At 38.9% G+C, this 25,089-nt stretch overlaps 1 protein-coding gene across 3 annotated transcripts in view; it reads left to right on the top strand.

The window, feature by feature from the left end:
- LOC132514666 (transmembrane protein 258-like) overlaps positions 1–24,587 on the top strand; it is a 58,386-nt gene extending 33,799 nt beyond the window's left edge. Inside the window, exons 4-5 of one of the 3 annotated variants that reach the window (XR_009538893.1) lie at positions 23,195–23,666; positions 23,840–24,587. Coding sequence is in view for 2 of the 3 variants with exons in the window: in XM_060139658.1 (XP_059995641.1) it covers positions 23,318–23,557 (240 nt within the window). In the remaining variant the exon portion in view is untranslated. Of the gene's footprint in view, positions 1–21,011; positions 21,111–23,194; positions 23,716–23,839 lie in introns of those variants that run through there. The other 2 variants (XM_060139658.1, XM_060139657.1) reach the window with 2 other exon arrangements.
- Positions 24,588–25,089: the final 502 nt, after the last annotated feature.

Genomic DNA, 25,089 nt, shown 5'->3' with positions numbered 1-25,089 from the left:
TAAGGCCAGACACTATAAAACTTTTAGAGGAAAACATAGACAGAACACTGTATGACATACATCACAGCAAGATCCTTTTTGACCCACCTCCTAGAGAAATGAAAATAAAAATAAAAATAAACAAATGGGACCTAATGAAACTTAAAATCTTTTGCACAGCAAAGGAAACCATAAAAAAGTTGAAAAGACAACCCTCAGAATGGAAGAAAATATTTGCAAATGAAGCAACTGACAAAGGATTAATCTCCAAAATTCATAAGCAGCTCAAGCAGCTCAATAACAAAAGAACAAGTAACCCAATCCAAAAATGGGCAGAAGACCTAAATAGACATTTTTCCAAAGAAGATATACAGACTGCCAACAAACACATGAAAGAATGCTCAACATCATGAATCATTAGAGAAATGCAAATCAAAACTACAATGAGATATCATCTCATACCAGTCAGAATGGCCATCATCAAAAAATCTACAAACAATAAATGCTGGAGAGGGTGTGGAGAAAAGGGAACCCTCTTGCACTGTTGGTGGGAATGTAAATTGATACAGCCACTGTGAAGAACAGTATGGAGGTTCCTTAAAAAACTAAAAATAGAATTACCATATGACCCAGCAATCCCACTACTGGACATATACCCTGAGAAAACCATAATTCAAAAAGAGTCATGTACCAAAATGTTCATTGCAGCTCTATTTACAATAGCCCAGAGATGGAAACAACCTAAGTGTCCATCATCGGATGAATGGATAAAGAAGATGTGGTACATATATACAATGGAATATTACTCAGCCATAAAGAGAAACGAAATTGAGCTATTTGTGATGAGGTGGATAGACCTAGAATCTGTCATACAGAGTGAAGTAAGTCAGGAAGAGAAAGACAAATACTGTATGCTAACACATATATATGGAATTTAAGGAAAAAAATATCATGAAGAACCTAGAGGTAAGACAGGAATAAAGACACAGACCTTCTAGAGAATGGACTTGAGGATATGGGGAGGGGGAAGGGTAAGCTGTGACAAAGCACGAGAGAGGCATGGACATATATACACTATCAAACGTAAGGTAGATAGCTAGTGGGAAGCAGCCGCATAGCACAGGGAGATCAGCTCGGTGCTTTGTGATCACCTGGAGGGGTGAGATAGGGAGGGTGGGAAGGAGGGAGACACAAGAGGGAAGAGATACGGGAACATATGTATATGTATAACTGATTCACTTTGCTATAAAGCAGAAACTAACACACCATTGTAAAGCAATTATACTCCAATAAAGATGTAAAAAAAAGAAAAGAAAAAGAAAATCTACAAACAACAGATGCTGGAGAGGGTGTGGAGATAGGGGAACCCTCTTGCACTGTTTGTGGGAATGTAAATTGATACAGCCACTATAGAGAACAGTATGGAAGTTCCTTAAAAAACTAAAAATAGAATTACCATATGATCCAGCAATCTCACTACTGGGCATATACCCAGAGAAAACCATAATTCAAAAAGACACATGCACCCCAATGTTCATTGCAGCACCGTTTGCAGTAGCCAGGACGTGGTAGCACCTAAATGCCCATCGACAGAAGAATGGATAAAGAAGGTGTGGTACATTTATACAATGGAATGTTACTCAGCCATAAAAGGGAACGAACTTGGGTCTTTTGTTGAGACGTGGATGGATCTAGAGACTGTCATACAGAGTGAAGTAAGTCAGAAAGAGAAAAACAAATATATTAACGCATGTATATGCAACCTAGAAAAATGGTACAGATGAACTGCAGAAATTGAGACACAGATGTAGAGAACATATGTATGGATACCAAGTGGTGCGGGGTGAGAGTGGGGGTGTGATGAATTGAGAGATTGGGATTGACATGTATACAGTGATGTGTATAAAATTGATGACTAATAATAAAAAAAAGAAATCTGTTTTAAAGGTCATATAGACTATAATCATGGTGACGTTAATGGTTATGGTGACCATGGTGGGGATGGTAATGGTGGTGACAATTTTGCTAAGAACAATTGCATTTCAGTACTGTGCATGAAATAGTATAATGGTGGCCCCAAAATCTGTCATGCTTCAACATGCTCCACATGTTTCTTCAGTGGAAACATGTATTCCCATAAGTCAGGGCCAGATAAACAATGCTTCGTTTTGTAGGGAGCTAATGTGTCCTTCTGACTACAATTCTGGTCCTTAGCATATTGAACCTGATCATCACTATGATGCCATTGGTGTCAGTGCTGGCCATCTTTACCAGTTATGTAGCCCTAGAGGCTTCACTTATCTTCACTGGTTAGTGGAAGGTGGACAAAGAGAAAGAAAGTGGCATTTTAGATTATGCCTCAGTCATCCCTGGATTTGGTTTGCAGGGGTCAATCCCTTTGAAGCTGTTAACTTGGGGTAACTGAGGAAGCCAAGCTGAGGCATCAGCAAGGCCAAGGCCAGGTCTGGGGCAGTAGCCACTCGCCTGCCCCCTCTGCCTCTGCCCGAGAAGAAGCAGGACGTCCTTGCTGATACTGACCCCAAGTCTCCAGGGAGATTTTTAAAGATCACAAGAGTTGAGGCAGCCTACTCTACCCATCTCACCACAAGGATGTTTACTCTCTCTCTCAGTGTGTGTTTTCTGTAAACTGGTGGTGCCCCTTTTTCAACTGAATTATGCTGGAGACATCCTATCAGCATGTGAGACAAGTTGCATGAGTTCATAGTGATAAACTAGTAAAGGACCCTTTTATTAGCTAAACTAATGTTACTCAAGAAAGTTAATTTGCTCTTAGTATAAAAGTAGATTTGGGGAATATTGGCAACTCAAGGGTGAGGAAAGAGGTACATTTCCCTTCGTACCTGAATTACAGAACTACTTGCTAACATTCATGACTGAGCAGAGCTCCCTGCATCCTTAGCTATTGGCCTTTTGGAATGTGATTTTCTTTTCAGAATCAGAGTTTCCACAAACCATGGATTTTTTTCCAGTAATCCAAAAAGAAAGTTGGATCTTTGTTTTTAATAAAGGACAACAGGAAAGAATATGATTCTGTATTTTTAATAAGCAATTGCAATAATGATAAGATTTAATCATAATGGTAATGGTAATAGACTTGGCATGTTTTTCCACAATGAAAAAGCTCAATGACATAATCATGGGCTTTTAGTGTGAGACCATTTTTCACAGGCTCAACCAGTACATTAGGCTCTATAATGAAGAAGAAAAATAGTTCAAGTAGAAAATTTGGATTGTAATATTCCCTATTATGTCTTTATTATGTTAAGAAATATTAGATAGTAAAAAATGCTTTCAGTGCTTTTGAAGTCTGTAGGGCAACTGGGCATCCTGTTAACATTGACAAACCACCTTTTACTTTTAAAGTACATTTGACATGTTACATTTTATAAATTTAATGTGTGACCATGTTATTTTGATACATATATATTATAATATGATTGCCATTGAAGCAGTATTTATATTACATCGTAACAGTACAATATTGTTGTCTGTATTCATTATCCTCTCCATTAGATCTCTATGACTTATTTACTACTTGTTACAAGTTTGTACCCTTATGTTGGTGGGAATGTAAATTTGACAAACCACCTTTTTAACTCTTGGTTTTGTTCGGTGGTCTTTTACTCAAATGCTACCTCCCTACCTTTGTTGGACAAAGCTACAGCCTGAGCTCCCCACTACTTTGCTGCCCCTGAAGAATTAACTTTCACTGTTGCTGAGGCTTGGCTGCTACTGTGGTGGGCTCCTGTGTCTGACTGCAGGAGAGGGATGTTGATGGCATGGCCACTGCTGCTCCTGTCAGAGCTTGAGGCATCCCTGTGGCTACTGATGCTTTAGCTCCTGTTGCAACTACTGCTTTTGCCACTCTCTTTGCTTTCCAGAGCTTTAATTTTTGAATACTGAAGCAACCAGAATAAATTTCAAGAAGAAAATAGGACACAAAATCTTTTCATAGAATTTACAGAAGTGCCTCTAATGATCTGCAAATATGTCTCTGATGCAGTTTATGTGTACATGTGGGGGAGGTGGTTGCTTATAAAGTTTTGAGTGTGTTTTCCCTTATTTTGAATGAAGGCATGCTCCTTGAAAATAATTGGGCTTTTACCTGATGTAAGATCCAACCTTAAGAAAACACCTTATAATTTATGGTTGGCCTTTACTAGGTGATAAAAATATTTTATAATGTTATATCATACTGATTTTGCTAAAGTTATTTTTAGTACTTGAAAATTGGGAATAAAATAATTTACCCAGGGGAAGACTTCAAGAAGGCAGAAGAGTAAGACATGGAGATCACCTTCCTCCCCACAAATACATCAGAAACACATCTACATGTGGAACAGCTCCTACAGAACACCTACTGAACGCTAACAGAAGACCTCAGACCTCCCAAAAGGCAAGAAACTCCCCACGTACCTGGGTAGGGCAAAAGAAAAAAGTAAAAACAGAGACAAAAGAATAGGGACCGGACCTGCACCAGTGAGAGGGAGCTGTGAAGGAGGAAAGGTTTCCACACACTAGGAAGCCCCTTCACAGGTGGAGACTGTGGGTGGCGGAGGAGGGGAGTTTTGAAGCCATGGAGGAGAGCGCAGCAACAGGGGTGCAGAGGGCAAAGCGGAGAGATTCCCGCACAGAGGATTGGTGCCGACCAGCACTCACCAGCCCTAGAGGCTTGTCTGCTCCCCCGCTGGGGTGGGTGGGGGCTGGGAGCTGAGGCTCGGGCTTCGGAGGTCGGATCCCAGGGAGAGGACAGGCGGCATGAACAAGGCTGAAGGGGGCTAGTGCACCACAGCTAGCCAGAAGGGAGTCCAGGAGAAAGTCTGGAGCTGCCGAAGAGGCAAGAGACTTTTCCTTGTCTCTTTGTTTCCTGGTGCGTGAGGAGAGGGGATTAAGAGCGCCGCTTAAAGGAGCTCCAGAGACAGGTGTGAGCCACGGCTATGAGCATAGACCCCAGAGACGGGCATGAGATGCTAAGGCTGCTGCTGCAGCCACCAAGCCTGTGTGCAAGCACAGGTCACTCTCCACACCTCCCCTCCCGGAAGCCTGTGCAGCTCGGCACTGCCAGGGTCCCGTGATCCAGGGACAACTTCCCCGGGAGAATGCACGGCACACCTCAGGCTGTTGCAACGTCACGCCGGCCTCTGCTGCCTCAGGCTCGCCCTGCATCCATGCCCCTCCCTCCCCCGGGCCTGAGTGAGCCAGAGCCCCCGAATCAGCTGCTCCTTTAACCCCGCCCTGTCTGAGCGAAGAACAGATGCCCTCAGGTGACCTACCCACAGAGGCGGGGCCAAATCCAAAGCTAAACCCCAGGAGCTGTGCGAACAAAGAAGAGAAAGGGAAATTTCTCCCAGCAGCTTCAGGAGCAGTGGACTAAACCTCCACAATCAACTTGATGTACCCTGCATCTGTGGAATACATGAATAGACAACGAGTCATCCCAAATTGAAGAGGTGGACTTTGGGAGCAATGATATATATACATTTTTCCCTTTTTCTCTTTCTGTGAGTGTGTATGTGTATGCTTCCGTGTGTGATTTTGCCTGTATAGCTTTGCTTTTATCATTTGCCTCAGGGTTCTGTCTGTCCATTTATTTTTGTTTGTTTGTTTGTTTTTAGTATAGTTTTTAGCACTTGTTAACATTGGTGGATTTGTTTTTTGGTGTGGTTGCTCTCTTCTTTCTTTTTAAAAAAAATTTAATTTTTTTTAATAATTATTTTTTATTTTAATAACTTTATTTCATTTTATTTTATCTTTTTCTTTCTTTCTTTCTTTCTCCCTTTTATTCTGAGCCGTGTGGATGACAGGCTCTTGGTACTCCAGCCAGGGGTCAGGCATGTGCCTCTGAGGTGGGAGAGCCAAGTTCAACACATTGGTCCACCAGAGACCTCCCAGCTCCACATAATATCAAGCAGTGAAAATTTCCCAGAGATCTCTATCTCAACACCAAGACCCAGCTCCACTCAACAACCAGCACGCTACAGTGCTGGACACCCTATGCCAAACAACTAGCAACACAGGAACACAACCCCACCCTTTAGCAGAAAGGTTGCCTAAAATTATAATAAGGTCACAGACACCCTAAAACACACCAACAGACGTGGACCTGCCCACCAGAAAGACAAGATCCAGCCTCATGCACCAGAACACAAGCACTAGTCCCCTCCACCAGGAAGCCTACACCACCCATGGAACCAACCTTAGCCACTGGGGTTTGACACCAAAAACAACGGGAACTATGAACCTGCAGCCTCTGAAAAGGAGACCCCCAAACACAGTAAGTTAAGCAAAATGAGAAGACAGAGAAACACACAGCAGATGAAGGAGCAAGGTAAAAACCCACCAGACCTAACAAATGAAGAGGAAATAGGCAGTCTACCTGAAAAAGAATTCAAAATAATGATAGTAAGCATGATCCAAAATCTTGGAACTAGAATGGAGAAAATACAAGAAACGTTTAACAAGGACCTAGGACTAAAGAGCAAACAAACAATGATGAAAAACACAATAATTGAAATTAAAAATTCTCTAGAAGGGATCAATAGCAGAATAACTGAGGCAGAAGAATGGATAAGTAACCTGGAAGATAAAATAGTGGAAATAACTACTGCAGAGCAGAATAAAGAAAAAAGAATGAAAAGAATTTAGGACAGTCTCGGAGACCTCTGGGACAACATTAAATGCACCAAAATTCGAATTATAGGGGTCCCAGAAGAAGAAGAGAAAGAGAAAGGAACTGAGAAAATATTTGAAGAGATTATAGTTGAAAACTTCCCTAATATGGGAAAGGAAATAGTTAATCAAGTCCAGGAAGCACAGAGAGTCCCATACAGGATAAATCCAAGGAGAAACACACCAAGACATATATTAAACTATCAAAAATTAAATACAAAGAAAAAATATTAAAAGCAGCAAGGGAAAAACAACAAATAACATACAAGGGAATCCCCATAAGGTTAACAACTGATCTTTCAGCAGAAACTCTGCAAGCCGGAAGGGAGTGGCAGGACATATTTAAAGTGATGAAAGGGAAAAACCTACAACCAAGATTACTCTACTCAGCAAGGATCTCATTCAGATTTGATGGAGAAATTAAAACCTTTGCAGACAAGCAAAAGCTGAGAATTCAGCACCACCAAACCACCTTTACAACAAATGCTAAAGGAACTTCTGTCAGCAGGAAACACAAGAGAAGGAAAAGACCTACAATAACAAACCGAAAACAATTAAGAAAATGGTATTAGGAACAAACATACCGATAATTACCTTAAATGTAACTGGATTAAATGCTCCAACCAAAAGACATAGACTAGCTGAATGGATACAAAAACAAGATCCGTATATATGCTGTATATAAGAGACCCACTTCAGACCTAGGGACACATACAGACTAAAAGTGAGGGGATGGAAAAACATATTCCATTCAAATGGAAATCAAAAGAAAGCTGGAGTAGCAATTCTCATATCAGACAAAATAGACTTTAAAACAAAGACTATTACAAGAGAAAAAGAAGGACACTACATAATGATCAAGGGCTCAATCCAACAAGAAGATGTAACAATTGTAAATATTTATGCACCCAACACAGGAGCACCTCAATACATAAGGCAAATACTAACAGCCATAAAAGGGGAAATCAACAGTAACACAATCATAATAGGAGACTTTAATACCCCACTTTCACCAATGGGGAGATCATCCAAAATGAAAATAAATAAGGAAACACAAGCTTTAAATGATATATTAAACAAGATGGACTTAATTGATATTTATAGGACATTCCATCCAAAAACAACAGAATACACTTTCTTCTCAAGTACTCATGGAATATTCCCCAGGATAGATCATATCTTGGGTCACAAATCAAGCCTTGGTAAATTTAAGACAATTGAAATTGTATCAAATATCTTTTCTGACCACAATGCTATGAGACTAGATATCAAATACAGGAAAAAATCTGTAAAAACTACAAACACATGGAGGCTAAACAATATACACTACTTAATAACTAAGAGAATACTGAAGAAATCAAAGAGGAAATAAAAAGTTACCTAGAAACAAATTACAATGAAAACATGAAAACCCAAAACCTGTGGGATGAATCAAAAGCAGTTCTAAGAGGGAAATTTATCGCAATACAATCCTACCTTAAGAAACAAGAAACATCTCAAATAAACAACCTAACCTTACACCTAAAGTAATTAGAGAAAGAACAAAAAACCCCCAAAGTTAGAAGAAGGAAAGAAATCATAAAGATCAGATCAGAAATAAATGAAAACGAAATGAAGGAAACGCTAGCAAAAATCAATAAAACTAAAAGCTTGTTCTTTGAGAAGATAAACAAAATTGATTAGCCAGACTCATCAAGAAAAAAAGGGGGGAAGACTCAAATCAATAGAATTAGAAATGAAAAAGGAGAAGTAACAACTGACACTGCAGAAATACAAAGAATCATGAGAGATTACTACAAGCAAATCTATGCCAATAAAATGGACAACCTGGAAGAAATGGACAAATTCTTACAAATGCCCAACCTTCCGAGACTGAGCCAGAAAGAAATAGAAAATATGAACAGACCAATCACAAGTAATGAAATTGAAACTGTGATTTAAAATCTTCCAATAAACCAAAGCCCAGGACCAGATGGCTTCACAGGCGAATTAAACATTTAGAGAAGAGCTAACACCTATCCTTTTCAAACTCTTCCAGTATATAGCACAGGGAGGAACACTCCCAAACTCATTCTATGAGGCCACCATCACCCTGTTACCAAAACCAGACAAAGCTGTTACAAAGAAAGAAAACTACAGGCCAATATCACTGATGAAAATAGATGCAAAAATCCTGAACAAAATACTAGCATACAGAATCCAACAACACATTAAAAGGATCATACACCATGATCAACTGCAGTTTATCCCAGGATTGCAAGGATTCCTCAGTACACGCAAATCAATCAATCTGATACACCATATTAACAAATTGAATGAGAGAAACCATATGATCATCTCAATAGATGCAGAGAAACCTTTTGCTAAAATTCAACACCGATTTATGATAAAAACACTCCAGAAACTAGGCATAGATGGAACTTAACTCAACATAATAAAGGCCATATATGACAAACCCACAGCCAACATCATCCTCAATGGTGAAAAACTGAAACATTTTCCACTAAGACCAGGAACAAGACAAAGTTGCCCAGTCTCACCACTATTATTCAACATAGTTTTGGAAGTTTTAGCTACAGCAATCAGAGAAAAAAAAGAAATAAAAGGAATCCAAATCAGAAAAGAAGAAGTAAAGCTGTCATTGTTTGCAGATGACATGATACTATACATAGAGAATGCTAAAAAGCTACCAGAAAACTACTAGAGCTAATCAATAAATTTGGTAAAGTTTCAGGATACAAAATTAATGCCCAGAAATCTCTTGCATTCCTATACACTAATGAAAAATCCCAAAGTGAAATTAATTATATTCCCATTTACCATTGCAACAAAAAGAATAAAATGCCTAGGAATAAACCTACCTAAGGAGACAAAAGACCTGTATGCAGAAAATTATAAGACACTGATAAAAGAAATTAAAGATGATACAAATAGATGGAGAGATATACCATGTTCTTGGATGGGAAGAATCAACATTGTGAAAATGACTATTTTACCCAAAGCAATCTATGGATTTAGTGCAATCCCTATTAAACTACCACTGGCATTTTTCAGAGAACTAGAACAAAAAATTTCACAACTGGTATGGAAACACAAAAGACCCCAAATAGCCAAAGCAATCTTGAAGAAAAACAGAGCTGGAGGAATCACAGTCCCTGACTTCAGACTATACTACAAAGCTACAGTAATCAAGACAATATGGTACTGGCACAGAAACAGAAATATAGATCAATGGAACAGGATAGAAAGCCCAGAGGTAAACCCACACACATATGGTAAACTTATCTTTGATAAAGGGAGTAAGAATATACAATGGAGAAAAGACAGCCTCTTCAATAAGTGGTGCTGGGAAAACTGGACAGCTACATGTAAAACAATGAAATTAGAACACTCCTTAACACCATACAAAAAAATAAACTCAAAATGGATTAAAGACCTAAATGTAAGGCCAGACACTATAAAACTCTTAAAGGAAAACATAGGCAGAACACTCTCTGACATACATCACAGCAAGGTCCTTTTTGACCCACCTCCTAGAGAAATGAAAATAAAAATAAACAAATGGGACCTAATGAAACTTAAAAGCTTTTGCACAGCAAAGGAAACCATAAAAAAGATGAAAAGACAATCCTCAGAATGGGAGAAAATATTTGCAAATGAAGCAACTGACAAAGGGCTAATCTCCAAAATTTACAAGCAACTCATGCAGCTCAATATCAGAAAAACAAACAACCCAATCCAAAAATGGGCAGAAGACCTAAATAGACATTTCTCCAAAGAAGATATACAGATTGCCAATAAACACATGAAAGAATACTCAACATTGTTAATCATCAGAGAAATGCAAATCAAAACTACAATGAGATATCATCTCACACCAGTCAGAATGGCCATCATCAAAAAATCTACAAACAATAAATGCTGGAGAGGGTGTTGGTGGGAATGTAAATTGGTACAGCCACTTTGGAGAACAGTATGGAGTTTCCTTAAAAAAGTAAAAATAGAACTACCATATGACCCAGCAATCCCACTACTCGGCATATACCCTGAGAAAACCACAATTCAAAAAGAGTCATGTACCACAATGTTCATTGCAGCTGTATTTACAATAGCCAGGACATGGAAGCAACCCAAGTGTCCATCAACAGAGGAATGGATAAAGAAGATGTGGCATATATATACAATGAAGTATTACTCAGCCATAAAAAGCAATGATTTTGAGTTATTTGTAGTGAGGTGGATGGACCTAGAGTCTGTCAGAGTGAAGTAAGTCAGAAAGAGAAAAACAAATACTGTATGCTAACACATATATATGTAAAAAAAAAAAATGGTCATGAAGAACCTAGGGGCAACATGGGAATAAAGATGCAGACCTACTAGAGAATGGACTTGAGGACATGGGGAGGGGGAAGGGTAAGCTGGGACAAAATGAGAGTGGCATGGACACATATACACTACCAAATGTAAAATAGATAGCTAGTGGGAAGCAGCCGCATAGCACAGGGAGATCAGCTTGGTGCTTTGTGACCACCTAGAGGGGTGGGATATGGAGGGTGGGAGGGAGGGAGCCGCAGGAGGGAAGAGATGTGGAGATATATGTATATGTGTAACTGATTCACTTTGTTATAAAGCAGAAAGTAACAAACCATTGGAAAGCAATTATACTCCAATAAAGATGTTAAAAATTTAAAAAATGTAATTTATCCAATCCTGGCTTATAGCTTGGTTTTTTTCTCCCTCATGTTCCTTTCCAGTGCAAGAAAAAAATTACCATAAGTTGTTCTGGCATGAACAAGAACTAGACAGCAATAGCATTAGTTTACTTTCCTTAAATCCCATCTCTATTGCCTAGGTGATCCTAGCCAGAGCTTGCTTTCTTCATCAATGAAAGATGTGTTCCTTTCAGAATTAGAATTTACTGGAGGAATAAGACCTGTCTTATATTTGGGGGACAATATGAATTTAAATTGGTAGGTTTCTGGTAGAATCTTTAAACTGAGACAAATAAACTAATAAGTATGATATCTTTGCATAAAATAGAACTCTACACTGCTGTAATTTTAAGTGGGGAAGCAGAGCCCAAGACATCACAAATCAAGTAAAATTTTAAAATAGTCTCCAGTTGATAAGTGAAGCTTCATTAAATGCCATCTAACGAAAACTAAAATAGGATGTAAAGGGAAGCAATTAAAATGATCATTTGAAGAATTCTGAAAGCAGGCAGACTCAATTTGAAAAGCATTGGAATGGGGGAAAAAAAGCAATGGAATCATATACAGAATGGTTAGCCTAATTTAGCCCAGATTTATTTGATAAAGTTCCATTGGTCATCTTCATAAGGTTTACCTTACCAAATGGTGATTATTAACAAAAGTATAGGGTAGGAAACAGGTCCCATTTAAATTACCTAGAAAGTGAATAATAGCCAAATGACCAAAAGGCTCTTAGTATGGATTTTTTTAAATGACACTTTTAATTATTAATAACATTATTTGTGATCATGTTGATATTAATGATATAACCATTAATAGCAACAATATAAATAATTATTTTTAATTGCATATTCTTGTTTACAAAACACTTTAATATAAATAGATTATATGTACTATATTTATAATATATTTGTATATTATCTCATTAAAACATGTCCAGTGAATAATTACAGAATCAGATCATAGTATCTATCTAGTATATTCCAAATAGATTTTGGAAGCCCAGTCCTTAAACCTGGTGGCATGATTACTACCAACTGTAATCCCTTTCCTTTGCAAAGATGCCAAAGAATTCCCTTTTTCCCCCTCACTCTCACTGCTGCCAACGATGGTTTTGCTTAATTGGCTCTGTGCTTAGTGCTGCTGAGGCTGTATTTGCCCCCTTGAGTGCATCGCTGCTGTTGCTGCTCTTACTTCCACCTACCGCTCATTTTGCCCAAAATAATTTCTTCATTGGGCTTTGCTTTCTTTCTGTTTAATTCCAAGAGTGTTTTTCGTCTTGCTGCAGCCGAGGAGATGCTGAGGCTGCCACGGCTGTGACTTTGCTACTGAGGGTCTTCTTGTGGGAAAGCTGAACCCTGGTCCTCACTGGGGCACTGCCTATGCTGCCCCTGTGCTGTGTTTGCTCTTTGTTTGGAGGTCCATGTCCCAGTTTTTGTCTTGCTCTTTCCAGAATATGTCACAGAAAATGTTAACATTTTCGATAGAGACTTGGATGGGATTTTCCTCCAACCTCAGTTGAATTTCAGTCATTGTCATGTTTTCCTTTGGAGATGCATGCTTATGTCGGCCAAGCTTGGTTTTAGTTTTATGCTGTAAGTAAAACTGAAATTTATGATGATGATGATGTTGATTAATAAACAGGCCGCAGAGCAGAGTAAGAGCTCAAGTTCTGTAATAATAGACAGCTGAGTTCAAATCTCAGTTCTGCCCAGTTCTAATCATTTGACCATGAGATTCTTAATTAACTCTCTGAATTTTTTTTTCTCCTCTATGAAACAGACAACAGTAGCATTATTCTCCTAGGGCACTATGAGAATCCCATGAAAGAAAGGAAGTGCATATAAAACACTTTGTTTACTATTTGACACATAGTAATAGTAATTTTCATTACTGGAGTATTATATTCTACACACAACTAATAGTGTGTTTTTGTACATACAAATATTACATAAGTTTTGGTTTCATTATTAAATGAATAAATTAATATTATTAACATGGTACCTCTAAAATCTTGTTGAATGAAATTGTAAGATTTAAAATTTGCATATCCTTTTTTTAAAGAACAAAATATTATTAGTTGATAAAACTCTGGAAGATTGATGCCATCAGAGCTAATAGGAAAGATTTCTGGCCTAGAAAAAATTTCCTCTGATAGATCTTAAAATGAAGCAAATGCAATTGTCCCTCTGGGTGGAAAAATCAAACACAAATAATGATTTGTACGTAAGAACTTAAAGAGAAATAAAAATAAAATTCATCAATATTCATTTATTGATTCATTTGTATATACTATTTAGTAAATATATATAGAATATTACAATTGTCCTAAGCTTATTCTATATTAATCTAATTAATCTAATTATTTTCTGGTTATTGAAATGGCTGCATTGGGCTGAGGCCTGGAAAAGGGCTGTGGGACTTGGGGGTCAGAAGAAGCCCATCCTAGGGCTTCCCTGGTGGCGCAGTGGTTGAGAATCTGCCTGCCAATGCAGGGGGCACGGGTTTGAGCCCTGGTCTGGGAAGATCCCACATGCCGTAGAGCAACTAGGCCCGTGAGCCACAACTACTGAGCCTGCACGTCTGGAGCCTGTGCTCCGCAACAAGAGAGGCTGCGATAGTGAGAGGCCTGCGCACAGCAATGAAGAGTGGCCCCCGCTTGCCACAACTAGAAAAAGCCCTCGCACAGAAACATAGACCCAACACAGCCATTAATTAATTAATTATTTTTTTTTTTTAAAAGAAAAGCCCATCCTAGGGCTCAGCATCTGCTCATAGGATGCCTGGGACTGCAGTCAAATGCAGAAGTGGCTACTTGTTTTGGGCCTTCTTGGCTGGACCCCCTCATCTTCCTGACCTCTAGATGCTGCAGTGTCCCAGGGCTCAATCTTTGACTTCTTTTCCTCTCAATCCACACTTGCTTTCTGAGTGATTTTATCCAGTCCCATGACATTGAATACAATCTATATGCTTATGATTCCTAACTTTATATCTTCACCCTCATAACTCACCTGAGCACATTTAATTTGCACATTTAATGGCCTACTCTGTATTTCCATCTGGGGGTTCAAGAGGTATCTCAAGCTCACCCTGTTGAAATAGAGCCCCTGATTTCCATCCCATACCTGGTCCTGTTCCAGTGTTCCCCATCTTAGTAAGTAATCCCTTATCCAATCACCAAATTACTCAGGCCAAAGACCTCTCTGTCTCTCCCTGTCTCTCCCTCTCTCTCTCTCTCTCTCTCTCTCTCTCTCTCTCTCTCACATACCATATCTAACCCATCATCTATAAACTCTCCTCCCAATCATTTCTCACCTTCTCCACCAATACCTTAGTCCAAATAACTATCATCTTTTTGTGTATCCACTACAGTAGCCCCCATTTGAATATCTACTTCTAGAGGCCCTAGGTCTCTGCCTTCTGCCTGTCACTGAGCTTCAGTCTTCGCTTGCTAACTCAGTGGCCTTCTTTCTAGTCTTTATCTCAACCTTGTTCTTGCTTCAGGGTCCCTGCATTTGCTATTTCCTCTTCTTGGAACACTCTTATGCAAGCTTCTTGTGGCTTTTTCCATCACTTGTTTCAGGTCTCTGCTCATCTGTCACCTCCTCATCTATCCATTCCATAGTTGTGGAATGGATAAATGACGTCTCTACTTCCCTCCCACCTGGGGAACATGGTATCATGGACAGGTTGAAGATCGGATCCTTGACTTTTTGACAATATTTACTGAGCTCTTACATTCAAGGCACAAAGCTGGAAGGTTTTTTTCTTTATGTTCTTTATCATATTTAATCTATAAACCCTACAAAGTAGGTATTCTTATTGTCATTATTATTATCTCCTATTTTACAGATGAGGAAACTGAACTCAGCAAGGTTTAATAATTCAACCGATACAGCTAGCAAGAGATAGATAGTGTTGGGAAGGGTAGTTATGCAGTTTGTTGATGCTTGCACAGCTGCCAAAGTGTGCCTTGGGCCTAGAACATTTCCTTACATGGAGGTGAGGAGCCCTCACAGCCTGTCGGGTGTATCACATTGTTTGGGAATATAATGTTCCTGTTCTGAGTTTAAAGTGTACTTCTTTGTTCTGCTTCAAGTGTATGCATCACACGGGACCTGGCTAAACACATTGCTCTATCTGTTTGGTCTTGGTGAGGAGGAAACAGGGTCCTTCACTGGCAACACAGAGGGGTGCTGGCAGACCATCTTCCAGCATCAGCTACACAGCAAGACCCACTGGCCTTGGGGAACTGACACTATTGAAGCAAAGCATTGCTCCATCCAGTGTCTGTGTGAGTCATGTCTTTCGTGGTGACCCCAACACCTGCAAACGGTGCAGTGGGTGGACATCTTGGGACAGCTGCTCCTGGTGGGAGGCATTGTCATCTCTTTGCTATCTTCCATGCAGGGCCCTCCTCCCTGGTGGTGGTAACAGGTGTTATTTGCTCTACTCTCAGTAACTCTAAGCTAATTATCTCCAATTTCAAAGTGCTACTCTTTTTTTAAAAATTTATTTTATTCAAGTATAGTTGATTTACAATGTTGTGTTAATTTCTGCTGTACAGCAAAGTGGCTCAGTTACATATACACACACATATGTATTATTTTTCATATTTTTCTCCATTATGGTTTATCACAGGATACTGAATACAGTTCCCTGTGCTATACAGTAGCACCTTGTTGTTTTATCCATTCTCTATATAATAGCTTGTATCTGCTAATCCTAAACTCCCAATACATCCATCCCCCAACCCCTTCTTCCCCTTGGCAACCACAAGTCTGTTCTGATGTCTGGGTGTCTGTTTCATAGATAAGTTCATTTGTGTCATATTTTAGATTCCACATATAGGTGATATCATATGGTATTTGTCTTTCTCTTTCTGACTTACTTCACTAAGTATGATAATCTCTAGTTGCATCCATGTCACTGCAAATGACATTATTTCATTCTTTTTTTATGGCTGAGTAATATCATTGTTTATATGTACCTCAAAGTGCTGCTCTTAAGCATTATTCCATGTTCTCTCCCCACCCTTCTTCTAAGTGCAGTTGCTTCTCCTTATTTGTGGTAGTTGTTTTATAAAGTCACCACAAACACTGAATTAGCAAATAGTAAATCATTGCTCTTAGAGGAAATATAGGGTTAAGTTCCTGCAAGCCTCTGGTCACAACATTTTCTTCAATAAATCAATATATAACCTGTTTTATGTGTGTTTCTGTTTAGACTCCTTTTTTAATATACAGTTGATTTGTTAACATTAAAATAATAGCCAATATCATTATACCTCAGGCCAGAATGAAGTTTATCTACACACATATTTTCTCTGTAAGGCAGTTCACAGCCTTCTTGTGTTCAGGAACATTAGATGACACTTCAGCACTATGATTTGGTCCATTTTGAATAGCAAAATCAACAACATACAGCACAAAAGTGCAAAAAAAGTGGTACTAAATAGACCATGGAAAAGATACAGTGTGAGAAATGATACAGGATAGGAGAGCATCACCTTGTTTGACCTCAGCTGGGAATGTGCACATCAGGCAACTCAAATTTTTCACACATGTTTGTGAATGACTGTGAAAGCACTGGGTGTGCTGATTTTGGTGTAACAAACACATTTTAGTGTGTATGTGAATTCACAAATACAAAATTCGCAAGTAGTAAGGATCAAGTGACTGTAAATGCTTCTTAACCACTTCAGGCTTACAGATTTCTTTAAGAATTTGATAAAAGTTTCTAACCAGAAAAATGCACTGTTCACATATACACACAAATCTTACATGAAATTCACTTGTGAATTCCAAAGAACCCCAGGTTAAAACTCCTGTCCTCATGCATTTTGTCTGATTCATCTTCATGGAATTTCTTTGAAGTTGGTAGGGACAGAACAGAGAGTGATGAGCTCACTTGCCCCGGTTACGTCATTGACAGCAATTACATAATTGCCCAGGATTACATAAATAGCATCCCCAGGCAGCCAGAGAGACTGTTACTGAACCAAATTGGTCTGCTCACCCAACACACAGCAAAGCCAATCTACTGACATCAGGTTGTGGTGAAGGAAAATACAGTGTTTATTACAGGGCACCTAGTGAAGAATACAGGTAGCTAATGCCCAAAAGACCCGAACTCCCTGATGACTTTTAGGAATAGGTTTTTAAAGACAAAGTGAGGGGAGTGACGTTTGTGGGGAACATAATCAGCTCATGCACAATTTTCTGATTATTGGGTGGTGAGGTAACCAGGTGAGACCACAGGGGTTAACATTATCAATCTTCAGGCTCCAGCTCATCTGGGGGGTATATGTTCTCAGGGTCACGATTCTTCATCTGGTTAGGATATGGTTTCTGCAAAACAACTGAGGAATGTGTATTAGACTTTACCTTTACCTGAGACAGAACTGGGAGTGCTTGGGGGATGACTTGTTTAAGCTACGGTTATTTCCCTGCCTGGCTGTGCTATCTTTGTCTCTGTACTACTTACCTGCACCAGGAAGGCCTCCACATAGGTCTCCTCTGTTTCAAGACCACTCCTGGAAATTGAAGTGCTATTTTCGGGGAACTTGCCTTTATTATGAGGTGGTCTCTTAAACATCTCTACTTTGGGACTCATCATCATCATTCTTGTGTGCAGTTGTCCCACCCTTGCAAGTGGACAACTGCATAAGTTTTAAAGTGGCCTGATATCCAACTTTTATGTCAGATTCGGTCTTTTCAATTTTGTAATCTGTAAGAACTGCACACCCAATGCAGGCTTTAGCAAATAATCACTCTCTGAACTTTCTTATGTTTCTGCTGATGGAGGGTGGGGTGATGCAGAGGAGACTAACAAAAAAAAAATTTACTCTATTTTTGAGGTCCATTTTATCTTTTTTATTTTTTGTGGGTTTTTTTTTTGTTTGCATTTGTTTGCAGTCCATTTTAAAAGCTGGTTTCCTTTCCTAATTTTTTCTTGCCCATGTGAATAGTTTGATGGATTTCTATTCCCTGGAAATAAACCATGCCAGTGGAACCAAGTCATCTCATCCCTAAAACAAGGGACTAAGTTTAGAGTTTCCAGTGTCTCTTTTGTTCTAACATCCCATGGTTGTCTGATTCTATCTCAGAAGGGTTCTGGAAGGCAGAAAGAGGCCAACCAACCAGGATTAAACATGTTCTTCAGAATGTTTGCACTTTAGCAATTAAATATGAAAACATTCTCAATCTCCTACCAAGTTTCACAAGAACAGTGAGAGAATTAATTTCCAAAAATGTTGTAGAAAAGTAGAGATTTAAGAAATGAAATACTAAGGTTTTATATAATGATGCATATTTCATGCAAAAAATGAAATATTTTGAAACAAAATATCCATGTGAATGACTTTCTAAGAGCAAAATGAAAAATAACCTCTTTGCCAGAATCAGAACCTTTGGGGGGCATCACTACAGCAGACACACATTGCTGCATTGAATATATTTTGGAGATGACAATGTTATAAGCATCTTGAGAGATAACAAGTGTGACTTTTTAAAAACAGTAGCAATATCAATGAGTACAATATACGATCAAGCTTCTTTTCTCTAGAATTTAATTCTACTGATTAGAAAGGATCATACAGAATATAATTTTGAATGCTGTCAGGAACAATAGAAGTTTTCTATAAATCCAATTTCTGAAGACAGCATATACTGTACAACTGTGTATTCAGGGAGGAGGGGGAGAATCTCATTCACTCACATAGTACCGGATATTTTTGTTAATTCTATGTTCTACGACTTGATTCTATGTCACTTTGTAGCAGTAAACAAATCATACTTAAGAATGGTAAAATCTTAAAAATGGGATAATGAAGTCAGCTGGAGCCTTGGCTGAACAGCATGCAAGATTTCATTAGAGCTGTTTTAGAGATAACCTCCCTCAACTGGCACCATCCCTCTCCTACCAGTGTAAGATAAGGATCTTGAAAAAATAAGGAGAAGAGTTTGAGAAGGATAGGTGTTAGCTCTTTGGAAGACCTAAATAGACATTTCTCCAAAGAAGATATACAGACTGCCAACAAACACATGAAAGGATGCTCAACATTACTAATCATTAGAGAAATGCAAATCAGAACTACAATGAGGTATCACCTCACACCGGTCAGAATGGCCATCATCAAAAAATCTACAAACAATAAATGCTGGAGAGGGTTTGGAGAAAAGGGAACCCTCTTGCACTGTTGGTGGGAATGTAAATTGATAACAGCCACTAGGAGAACAGTATGGAGGTTCCTTAAAAAAGTAAAAATAGAACTACCATACTACCCAGCAATCCCACTACTGGGCATATACCCTGAGAAAACCATAATTCAAAAAGAGTCATGTACCACATGTTCATTGCAGCTCTATTTACAATAGCCAGAACATGGAAGCAACCCAAGTGTCCATCGACAGATGAATGGATAAAGATGTGGCACATATATACAATGGAATATTACTCAGCCATAAAAAGAAATGAAATTAAGTTATTTGTAGTGAGGTGGATGGACCTAGAGTCTGTCATACAGAGTGAAGTAAATCAGAAAGAGAAAAACAAATACCATATGCTAACACATATATATGGAATCTTAAAAAGTTCTGATGAACCTAGGGGCAGGACAGGAATAAAGACTCAGACATAAACAGTGGACTTGAGGACATGGGGAGAGGGGGAAGTGTAAGCTGGGACGAAGTGAGAGAGTAGCATTGACATACATACACTACCAAATGTAAAATAGATAGCTAGTGGGAAGCAGCTGCATAGCACAGGGAGATCAGCTTGGTGCTTTGTGACCACCTAGAGGGGTGGGATAGGGAGGGTGGGAGGGAGGCACAAGAGGGAGGGTATATGGGGATATATGTATATGTATAGCTGATTCACTTTGTTACACAGCAGAAACTAACACACCCTTGTAAAACAATTATACTCCAATAAAGATGTTAAAAATAATAATAATAAATAAAATAAAATAAAAATAGGGAGAGAGCCCCTGAGATTGCAAGGTTCTTGTAATGCTGGATAAAGTCACCAGTTGGCACAGTGTAGAAGTCCCCACACCCACATGATAATGGGATTGTCTATGGAAACATCGGAAGACCCTAACTGAAACTTTCTCCACTTTGGTTAGTCCAAACAAAGAACACCCTTTCTGTCAGAACAAATAAGAGTCTAGACATCCTCAGAAAATATAGTTTCTTTAGCTATCACCAAATCTTCCCCTCTACCTGTTTCTTATAACCATTTCTTGACATCCACATGGACCTTCTTAATTCCTCATTCAAGTTGGTAGTACGTAACAGATTCAATGATCTATCAGGTTATTATTTAACAAATATATATTGAGTGTCTTCTACTTTCCAGGCACTCTGCTAGGCAGGAATGTAACAGTAAACAAAGCCAGTCCATCTATTATGGAGGTTGATCCAACAAGGGCTGGAAAGGGAGCCAGTACAACAGAGTCAGGGAGACACCACAGGAGAAGCACAGCAGGCTGGACACACAGAAGAACACCTAATTCAGTCTTAGGTGGTCAGTGAAGGAAAAGAATATTAATAAACATCTCTTAAATAGTGTTCACTGTATGCCAGACATCATTCCAAGTGCTTTATACCACTGTTTAATTCATTTAAGGATTTCAATGATGCTAAGTGAAGAGCCAACTTGCAAAGTGAGGAGAGAGGTCACTGGAGCATTCCAGGCAAAAAGAACAGCAGGTGCAAAGGCCCAGAGGTAAGAGAGCATGAAAGAGAAATAGATACAGTGGTGCCCCGGAAGCAGCTCATGCCAGCTCACCAGATCTAACTGTTAAGTATTCAGGAATTTTGTAAGCTAGTAACTGTTGGTAGCTCAAAATTGGCCACAACAGAAGTATTTATATTATGGAAGATCGCAAATCAATCAGCATTGTTTTCATGTTTTGTTTTATGTATTTTGAGAACCATTTATCAGTGCATCACTGATCCTGAGGTACAGGAAATAATAACCTGAAATTCTTTGTTTGCATGTTTATCTTGGCATCAAATTCTATGCGCAAAGTTATTTGCATTTTTTAATGGAGTTCAAGGTCATTTTGCTGACAGACATGATTACAATGGTGTGCCAACGTCATCTTCAAAAGAGAAAAAAGATGGCATGTTAAAATATCATATGAACATCATTTACATTTCACTGGCATTTTGACCCAATTTAAACTGAACAACGAGATCCCTACATTGTATCTCAAATATACATAACATCTTCTATCTCAGTAGCTTAAGCTAATCTAGCCCTCTCAAATTATAAAACCCCTCTTGTTGTCATGATGCATAGATAATAGCAATTTTTACATCCAGATGAGATGTAGAGTCTATGCATAAAGCACAATGATCTTAAAACTCTTAGGAAATCATTTAGGGCAAGGAGGAAAATGCCCCCAATTCTCCTCACCATGAAGTAACATTAAAATGCACATCCAAGGCAGATGGAAGCAGCCTTGAGAGGAAGAAGTTTTTGCTGATCAAGAACAATGTTTTAAGTTTAACTGAGGAAAAAAAACACTGTCTAAAAGTGGCAACATTCAGTAGCAAAGAAATGCTGTGTTTCTCGTGAATATCTCTGTTCACGCATTGCTGAGACCTAGAATATGAGGGGGTGTAAGCTTTGCTGCAGGGGAAACCCTGAAACGTAGAAATCATATCGTCAAGCATGAAGAATGGCTGGGTCCAGAGCAAGCAGAAGCTTCTACCGAGAAGGGAGATCACTTTTTTCTGCTTTTCTGTGGCTTCCATGCTTTTCCCTGGGTCTGCAGCGAGTTCATACACCAGGTTATTTATGTGTTCATATATTTATTCAGACTTTTAAAAATTGCTGTGCAAATCCTCCACTCAAAGTTCCCAGAAATACATTTATAGATTTTAAAAACAACTCACTGAAAGACAACTTTTTTTGGCCGTATAGTTGATTTACAACATTATATTAGTTTTAGGTATACAACATAGTAATTCAGCATTTTTATAGATTATACTTCATTTATAATTATTATAAAATATTGGCTGTATTTCCTGTGCTATACATTATCCTTGTAGTTTATTTATTTTATACATATTAGCTGTACCTCTTAACCCTCTACCCCTATCTTGCCCCTCCCCCTTGCCTCTTCTCACTAGTAACCACTAGTGAGTTACTAGTTATAAGTCTGTCTGACTTATTTCACTTAGCATAATACCTTCCAGGTCCATCCATGTTGTTACAATGGCAAAATTTCATTCTTTTATATGGCTGAGTAGTATTCCATTGTGTGTGTGTGTGTGTGTGTGTGTGTGTGTGTGTGTGTGTGTGTGTGTGTGTGTATACCATGTCTTCTTTATCCATTCATCTGTTGATGGACACTTGGGTTGCTTCCCTATTTTGGCTATTGTAAATAGTGCTGCTGTGAACATTGGGGTGCCTATACCTTTTGGAATTAGTGTTTTTGTTTTCTCCAGATATATACCCAAGAGTGGAATTGCTGGATCATATGGTAGGTCTATATTTAGTTGTTTGAGGAACCTCCATACTGTTTTCCATAGTGGCTGTACCAATTTACATTCCCTCCAACAATGTACAAGGGTTCACTTTTCTTTACCTCCTTGCCAACATTTGTTATTTGTGGTCTTTTTGATGATGGCCATTCTGACATGTGTGAGGCGATATCATCATTTTGATTTGCATTTCTCTGATGATTAGTGATGTTCAGTATCTTTTCACATGCCTGTTGGCCATCTGTATGCTGAAAGACAACTTTTGTCTTGTCTACCATCTTTCCCATTCAGAGCTCACTGTTTTTTTTTTAACAGGATCATTCTGGGCAGTCTTCCTGATGCCATCACAGCCTCTGCCTGAACCCCAACAGGAAGGTCCAAAGCAGCAGGTGCAAACCCAGACGGGGAAAACTGGTGGATTACTCTGTGTCCAGAAAAATGGAGCTCAAGGCCACAAACAGATACACCATCCCAGGGAACCTTGCTGTCTTCCCCTATCTGACCATGGGGCTGCTAGCTATTGGCTGGTTCTTCACTCGCTGGTACTTTGTTTATGAAGCCACCTCCACCAAGCACGCTCATGATATGTACAAAAAGCTTCTCATCTCCTTGGTGGCCTTGCTATTCATTGACTTTGGAGTTCTCTTCCTGTTACTCTGGGTTGGCATCTACATATGAGCTCCTAAGGGATCCAACCAGGTAGATTCATTGAATCTTGGTTTTTGTAAATTATTTTTTTTAACTGTTGCTGGAAGTGTCCCACCTGCTGCTCACAGTAAAGGCAGATGTGGAAAGAGAAGAAAGAAAGAAAGAAAGAAAGAAAGAAAGAAAGAAAGAAAGAAAGAAAGAAAGAAAGAAAGAAAGAAAGAAAGAAAGAAAGAAAGAAAGAAAGAAAGAAAGAAAGAAAGAAAGAAAGAAAGAAAGAAGAAAGGAAGAAGAAGAAGAGAAAGAGAAAGAAAGAAAGAGAGAGAGAGAAGAAAGAAAGAAAGAAAGAAGAAAGGAAGAAGAAGAAGAAGAAGAGAAAGAAAGAAAGCAAGAAAGAAAGAGAGAGAGAGAGAAAGAAAGAAGAAAGAAAGAGGAGGAAGGGACGGAGGGAAGGAGGAAAGAAGGAAGGAAGGAATTAGGAAGGAAAGAAAGAAATCCTGAATAGGAACTTCAGAATAAGTTTGATGCTGGTAAGCTGCCCAGCATTGCCCCTGACCTTCAGAACTAGGACCACGTCATCCTCATAGCATTTACTCAGGGCCACAGCTGCAAAGTCATGGAAACCTGCAAAGCAAGCCCATCATCAGACAATAAAAATCATAATAGCACTTATGATGTGCCAGGCACTGTTGATTTAGTCATTAAAAAAACCCAAAAAAGCAAAACTACCTTTTGTGGTAATGCTATTATTATCCCCCATTAGAATTCTCTAAAAAGGCCCCCCAAATACCCATAAGTAATACATGAATCAGAGTTTATCCAAAATAAATGTCATAAGCTTCCGGCTAGCCCTAATCTGCACTCCATTAAATATGGCTTTGCCTGTGCTGATGACACTAGTTGTTAGTTAATTCTAAGGGAAGGAAACCAAGTCAGTGTTTAGGGTGTGGACTGACAGATGGGTTAGCAATTCAAATCTTTCTCAAGTCAGGGGTTTTTATTTTATCTCCACAGCTACAGCCTATGTACAGCACCCCACCTCTCAGTCCCCCATTTCTAGAGCTCTTCTGTGGCTTAATTTTGAATGACTTGTCTTGGGTCATCTGTCTTGAGTAGTATTTGTATAGTATCAGCATCTACCAGCAGGTGTCTCTAGGTCACTGAAGGAGCTTCATTAGATTTTGGAGAAGGAAAGAATAAAAAAGGTATTTGGGACACAACGAGGCATGAAGCAAATACCAAGTGATGCCCTACTCCAGGACCAACCCCAAACCTCCAGGTGGCAATTATAAGTGAGTGAGTGAGTGTGTGTGTGTGTGTGTGTGTGTTTGTGTGTGTGTGTGTATGTACACACACATATCCACCCTTCCCCTTCAATGCACATATAAGGAAAAAATATAACTTGAAACATTAGGAAACATTTAGAGCAGCCATAGAACAAATTGCAGAAATATGGATAATGCAATACAAGTCATCTTAAAGCCTTCAAATGCCCTGCTTTTGTCTGATGTCTGTAGAAATTTGCATTTATAAACAAGAGCGTCTTTGAATGAGTATGTTAGGCT

The sequence above is a fragment of the Lagenorhynchus albirostris genome, chromosome 2 (genome assembly GCF_949774975.1).
Source record: "Lagenorhynchus albirostris chromosome 2, mLagAlb1.1, whole genome shotgun sequence".
In the NCBI taxonomy this organism is placed as follows: domain Eukaryota; kingdom Metazoa; phylum Chordata; class Mammalia; order Artiodactyla; family Delphinidae; genus Lagenorhynchus; species Lagenorhynchus albirostris.
Note: the sequence above shows the minus strand (reverse complement) of the source record. Positions and strands in the feature narration are given on the sequence as shown.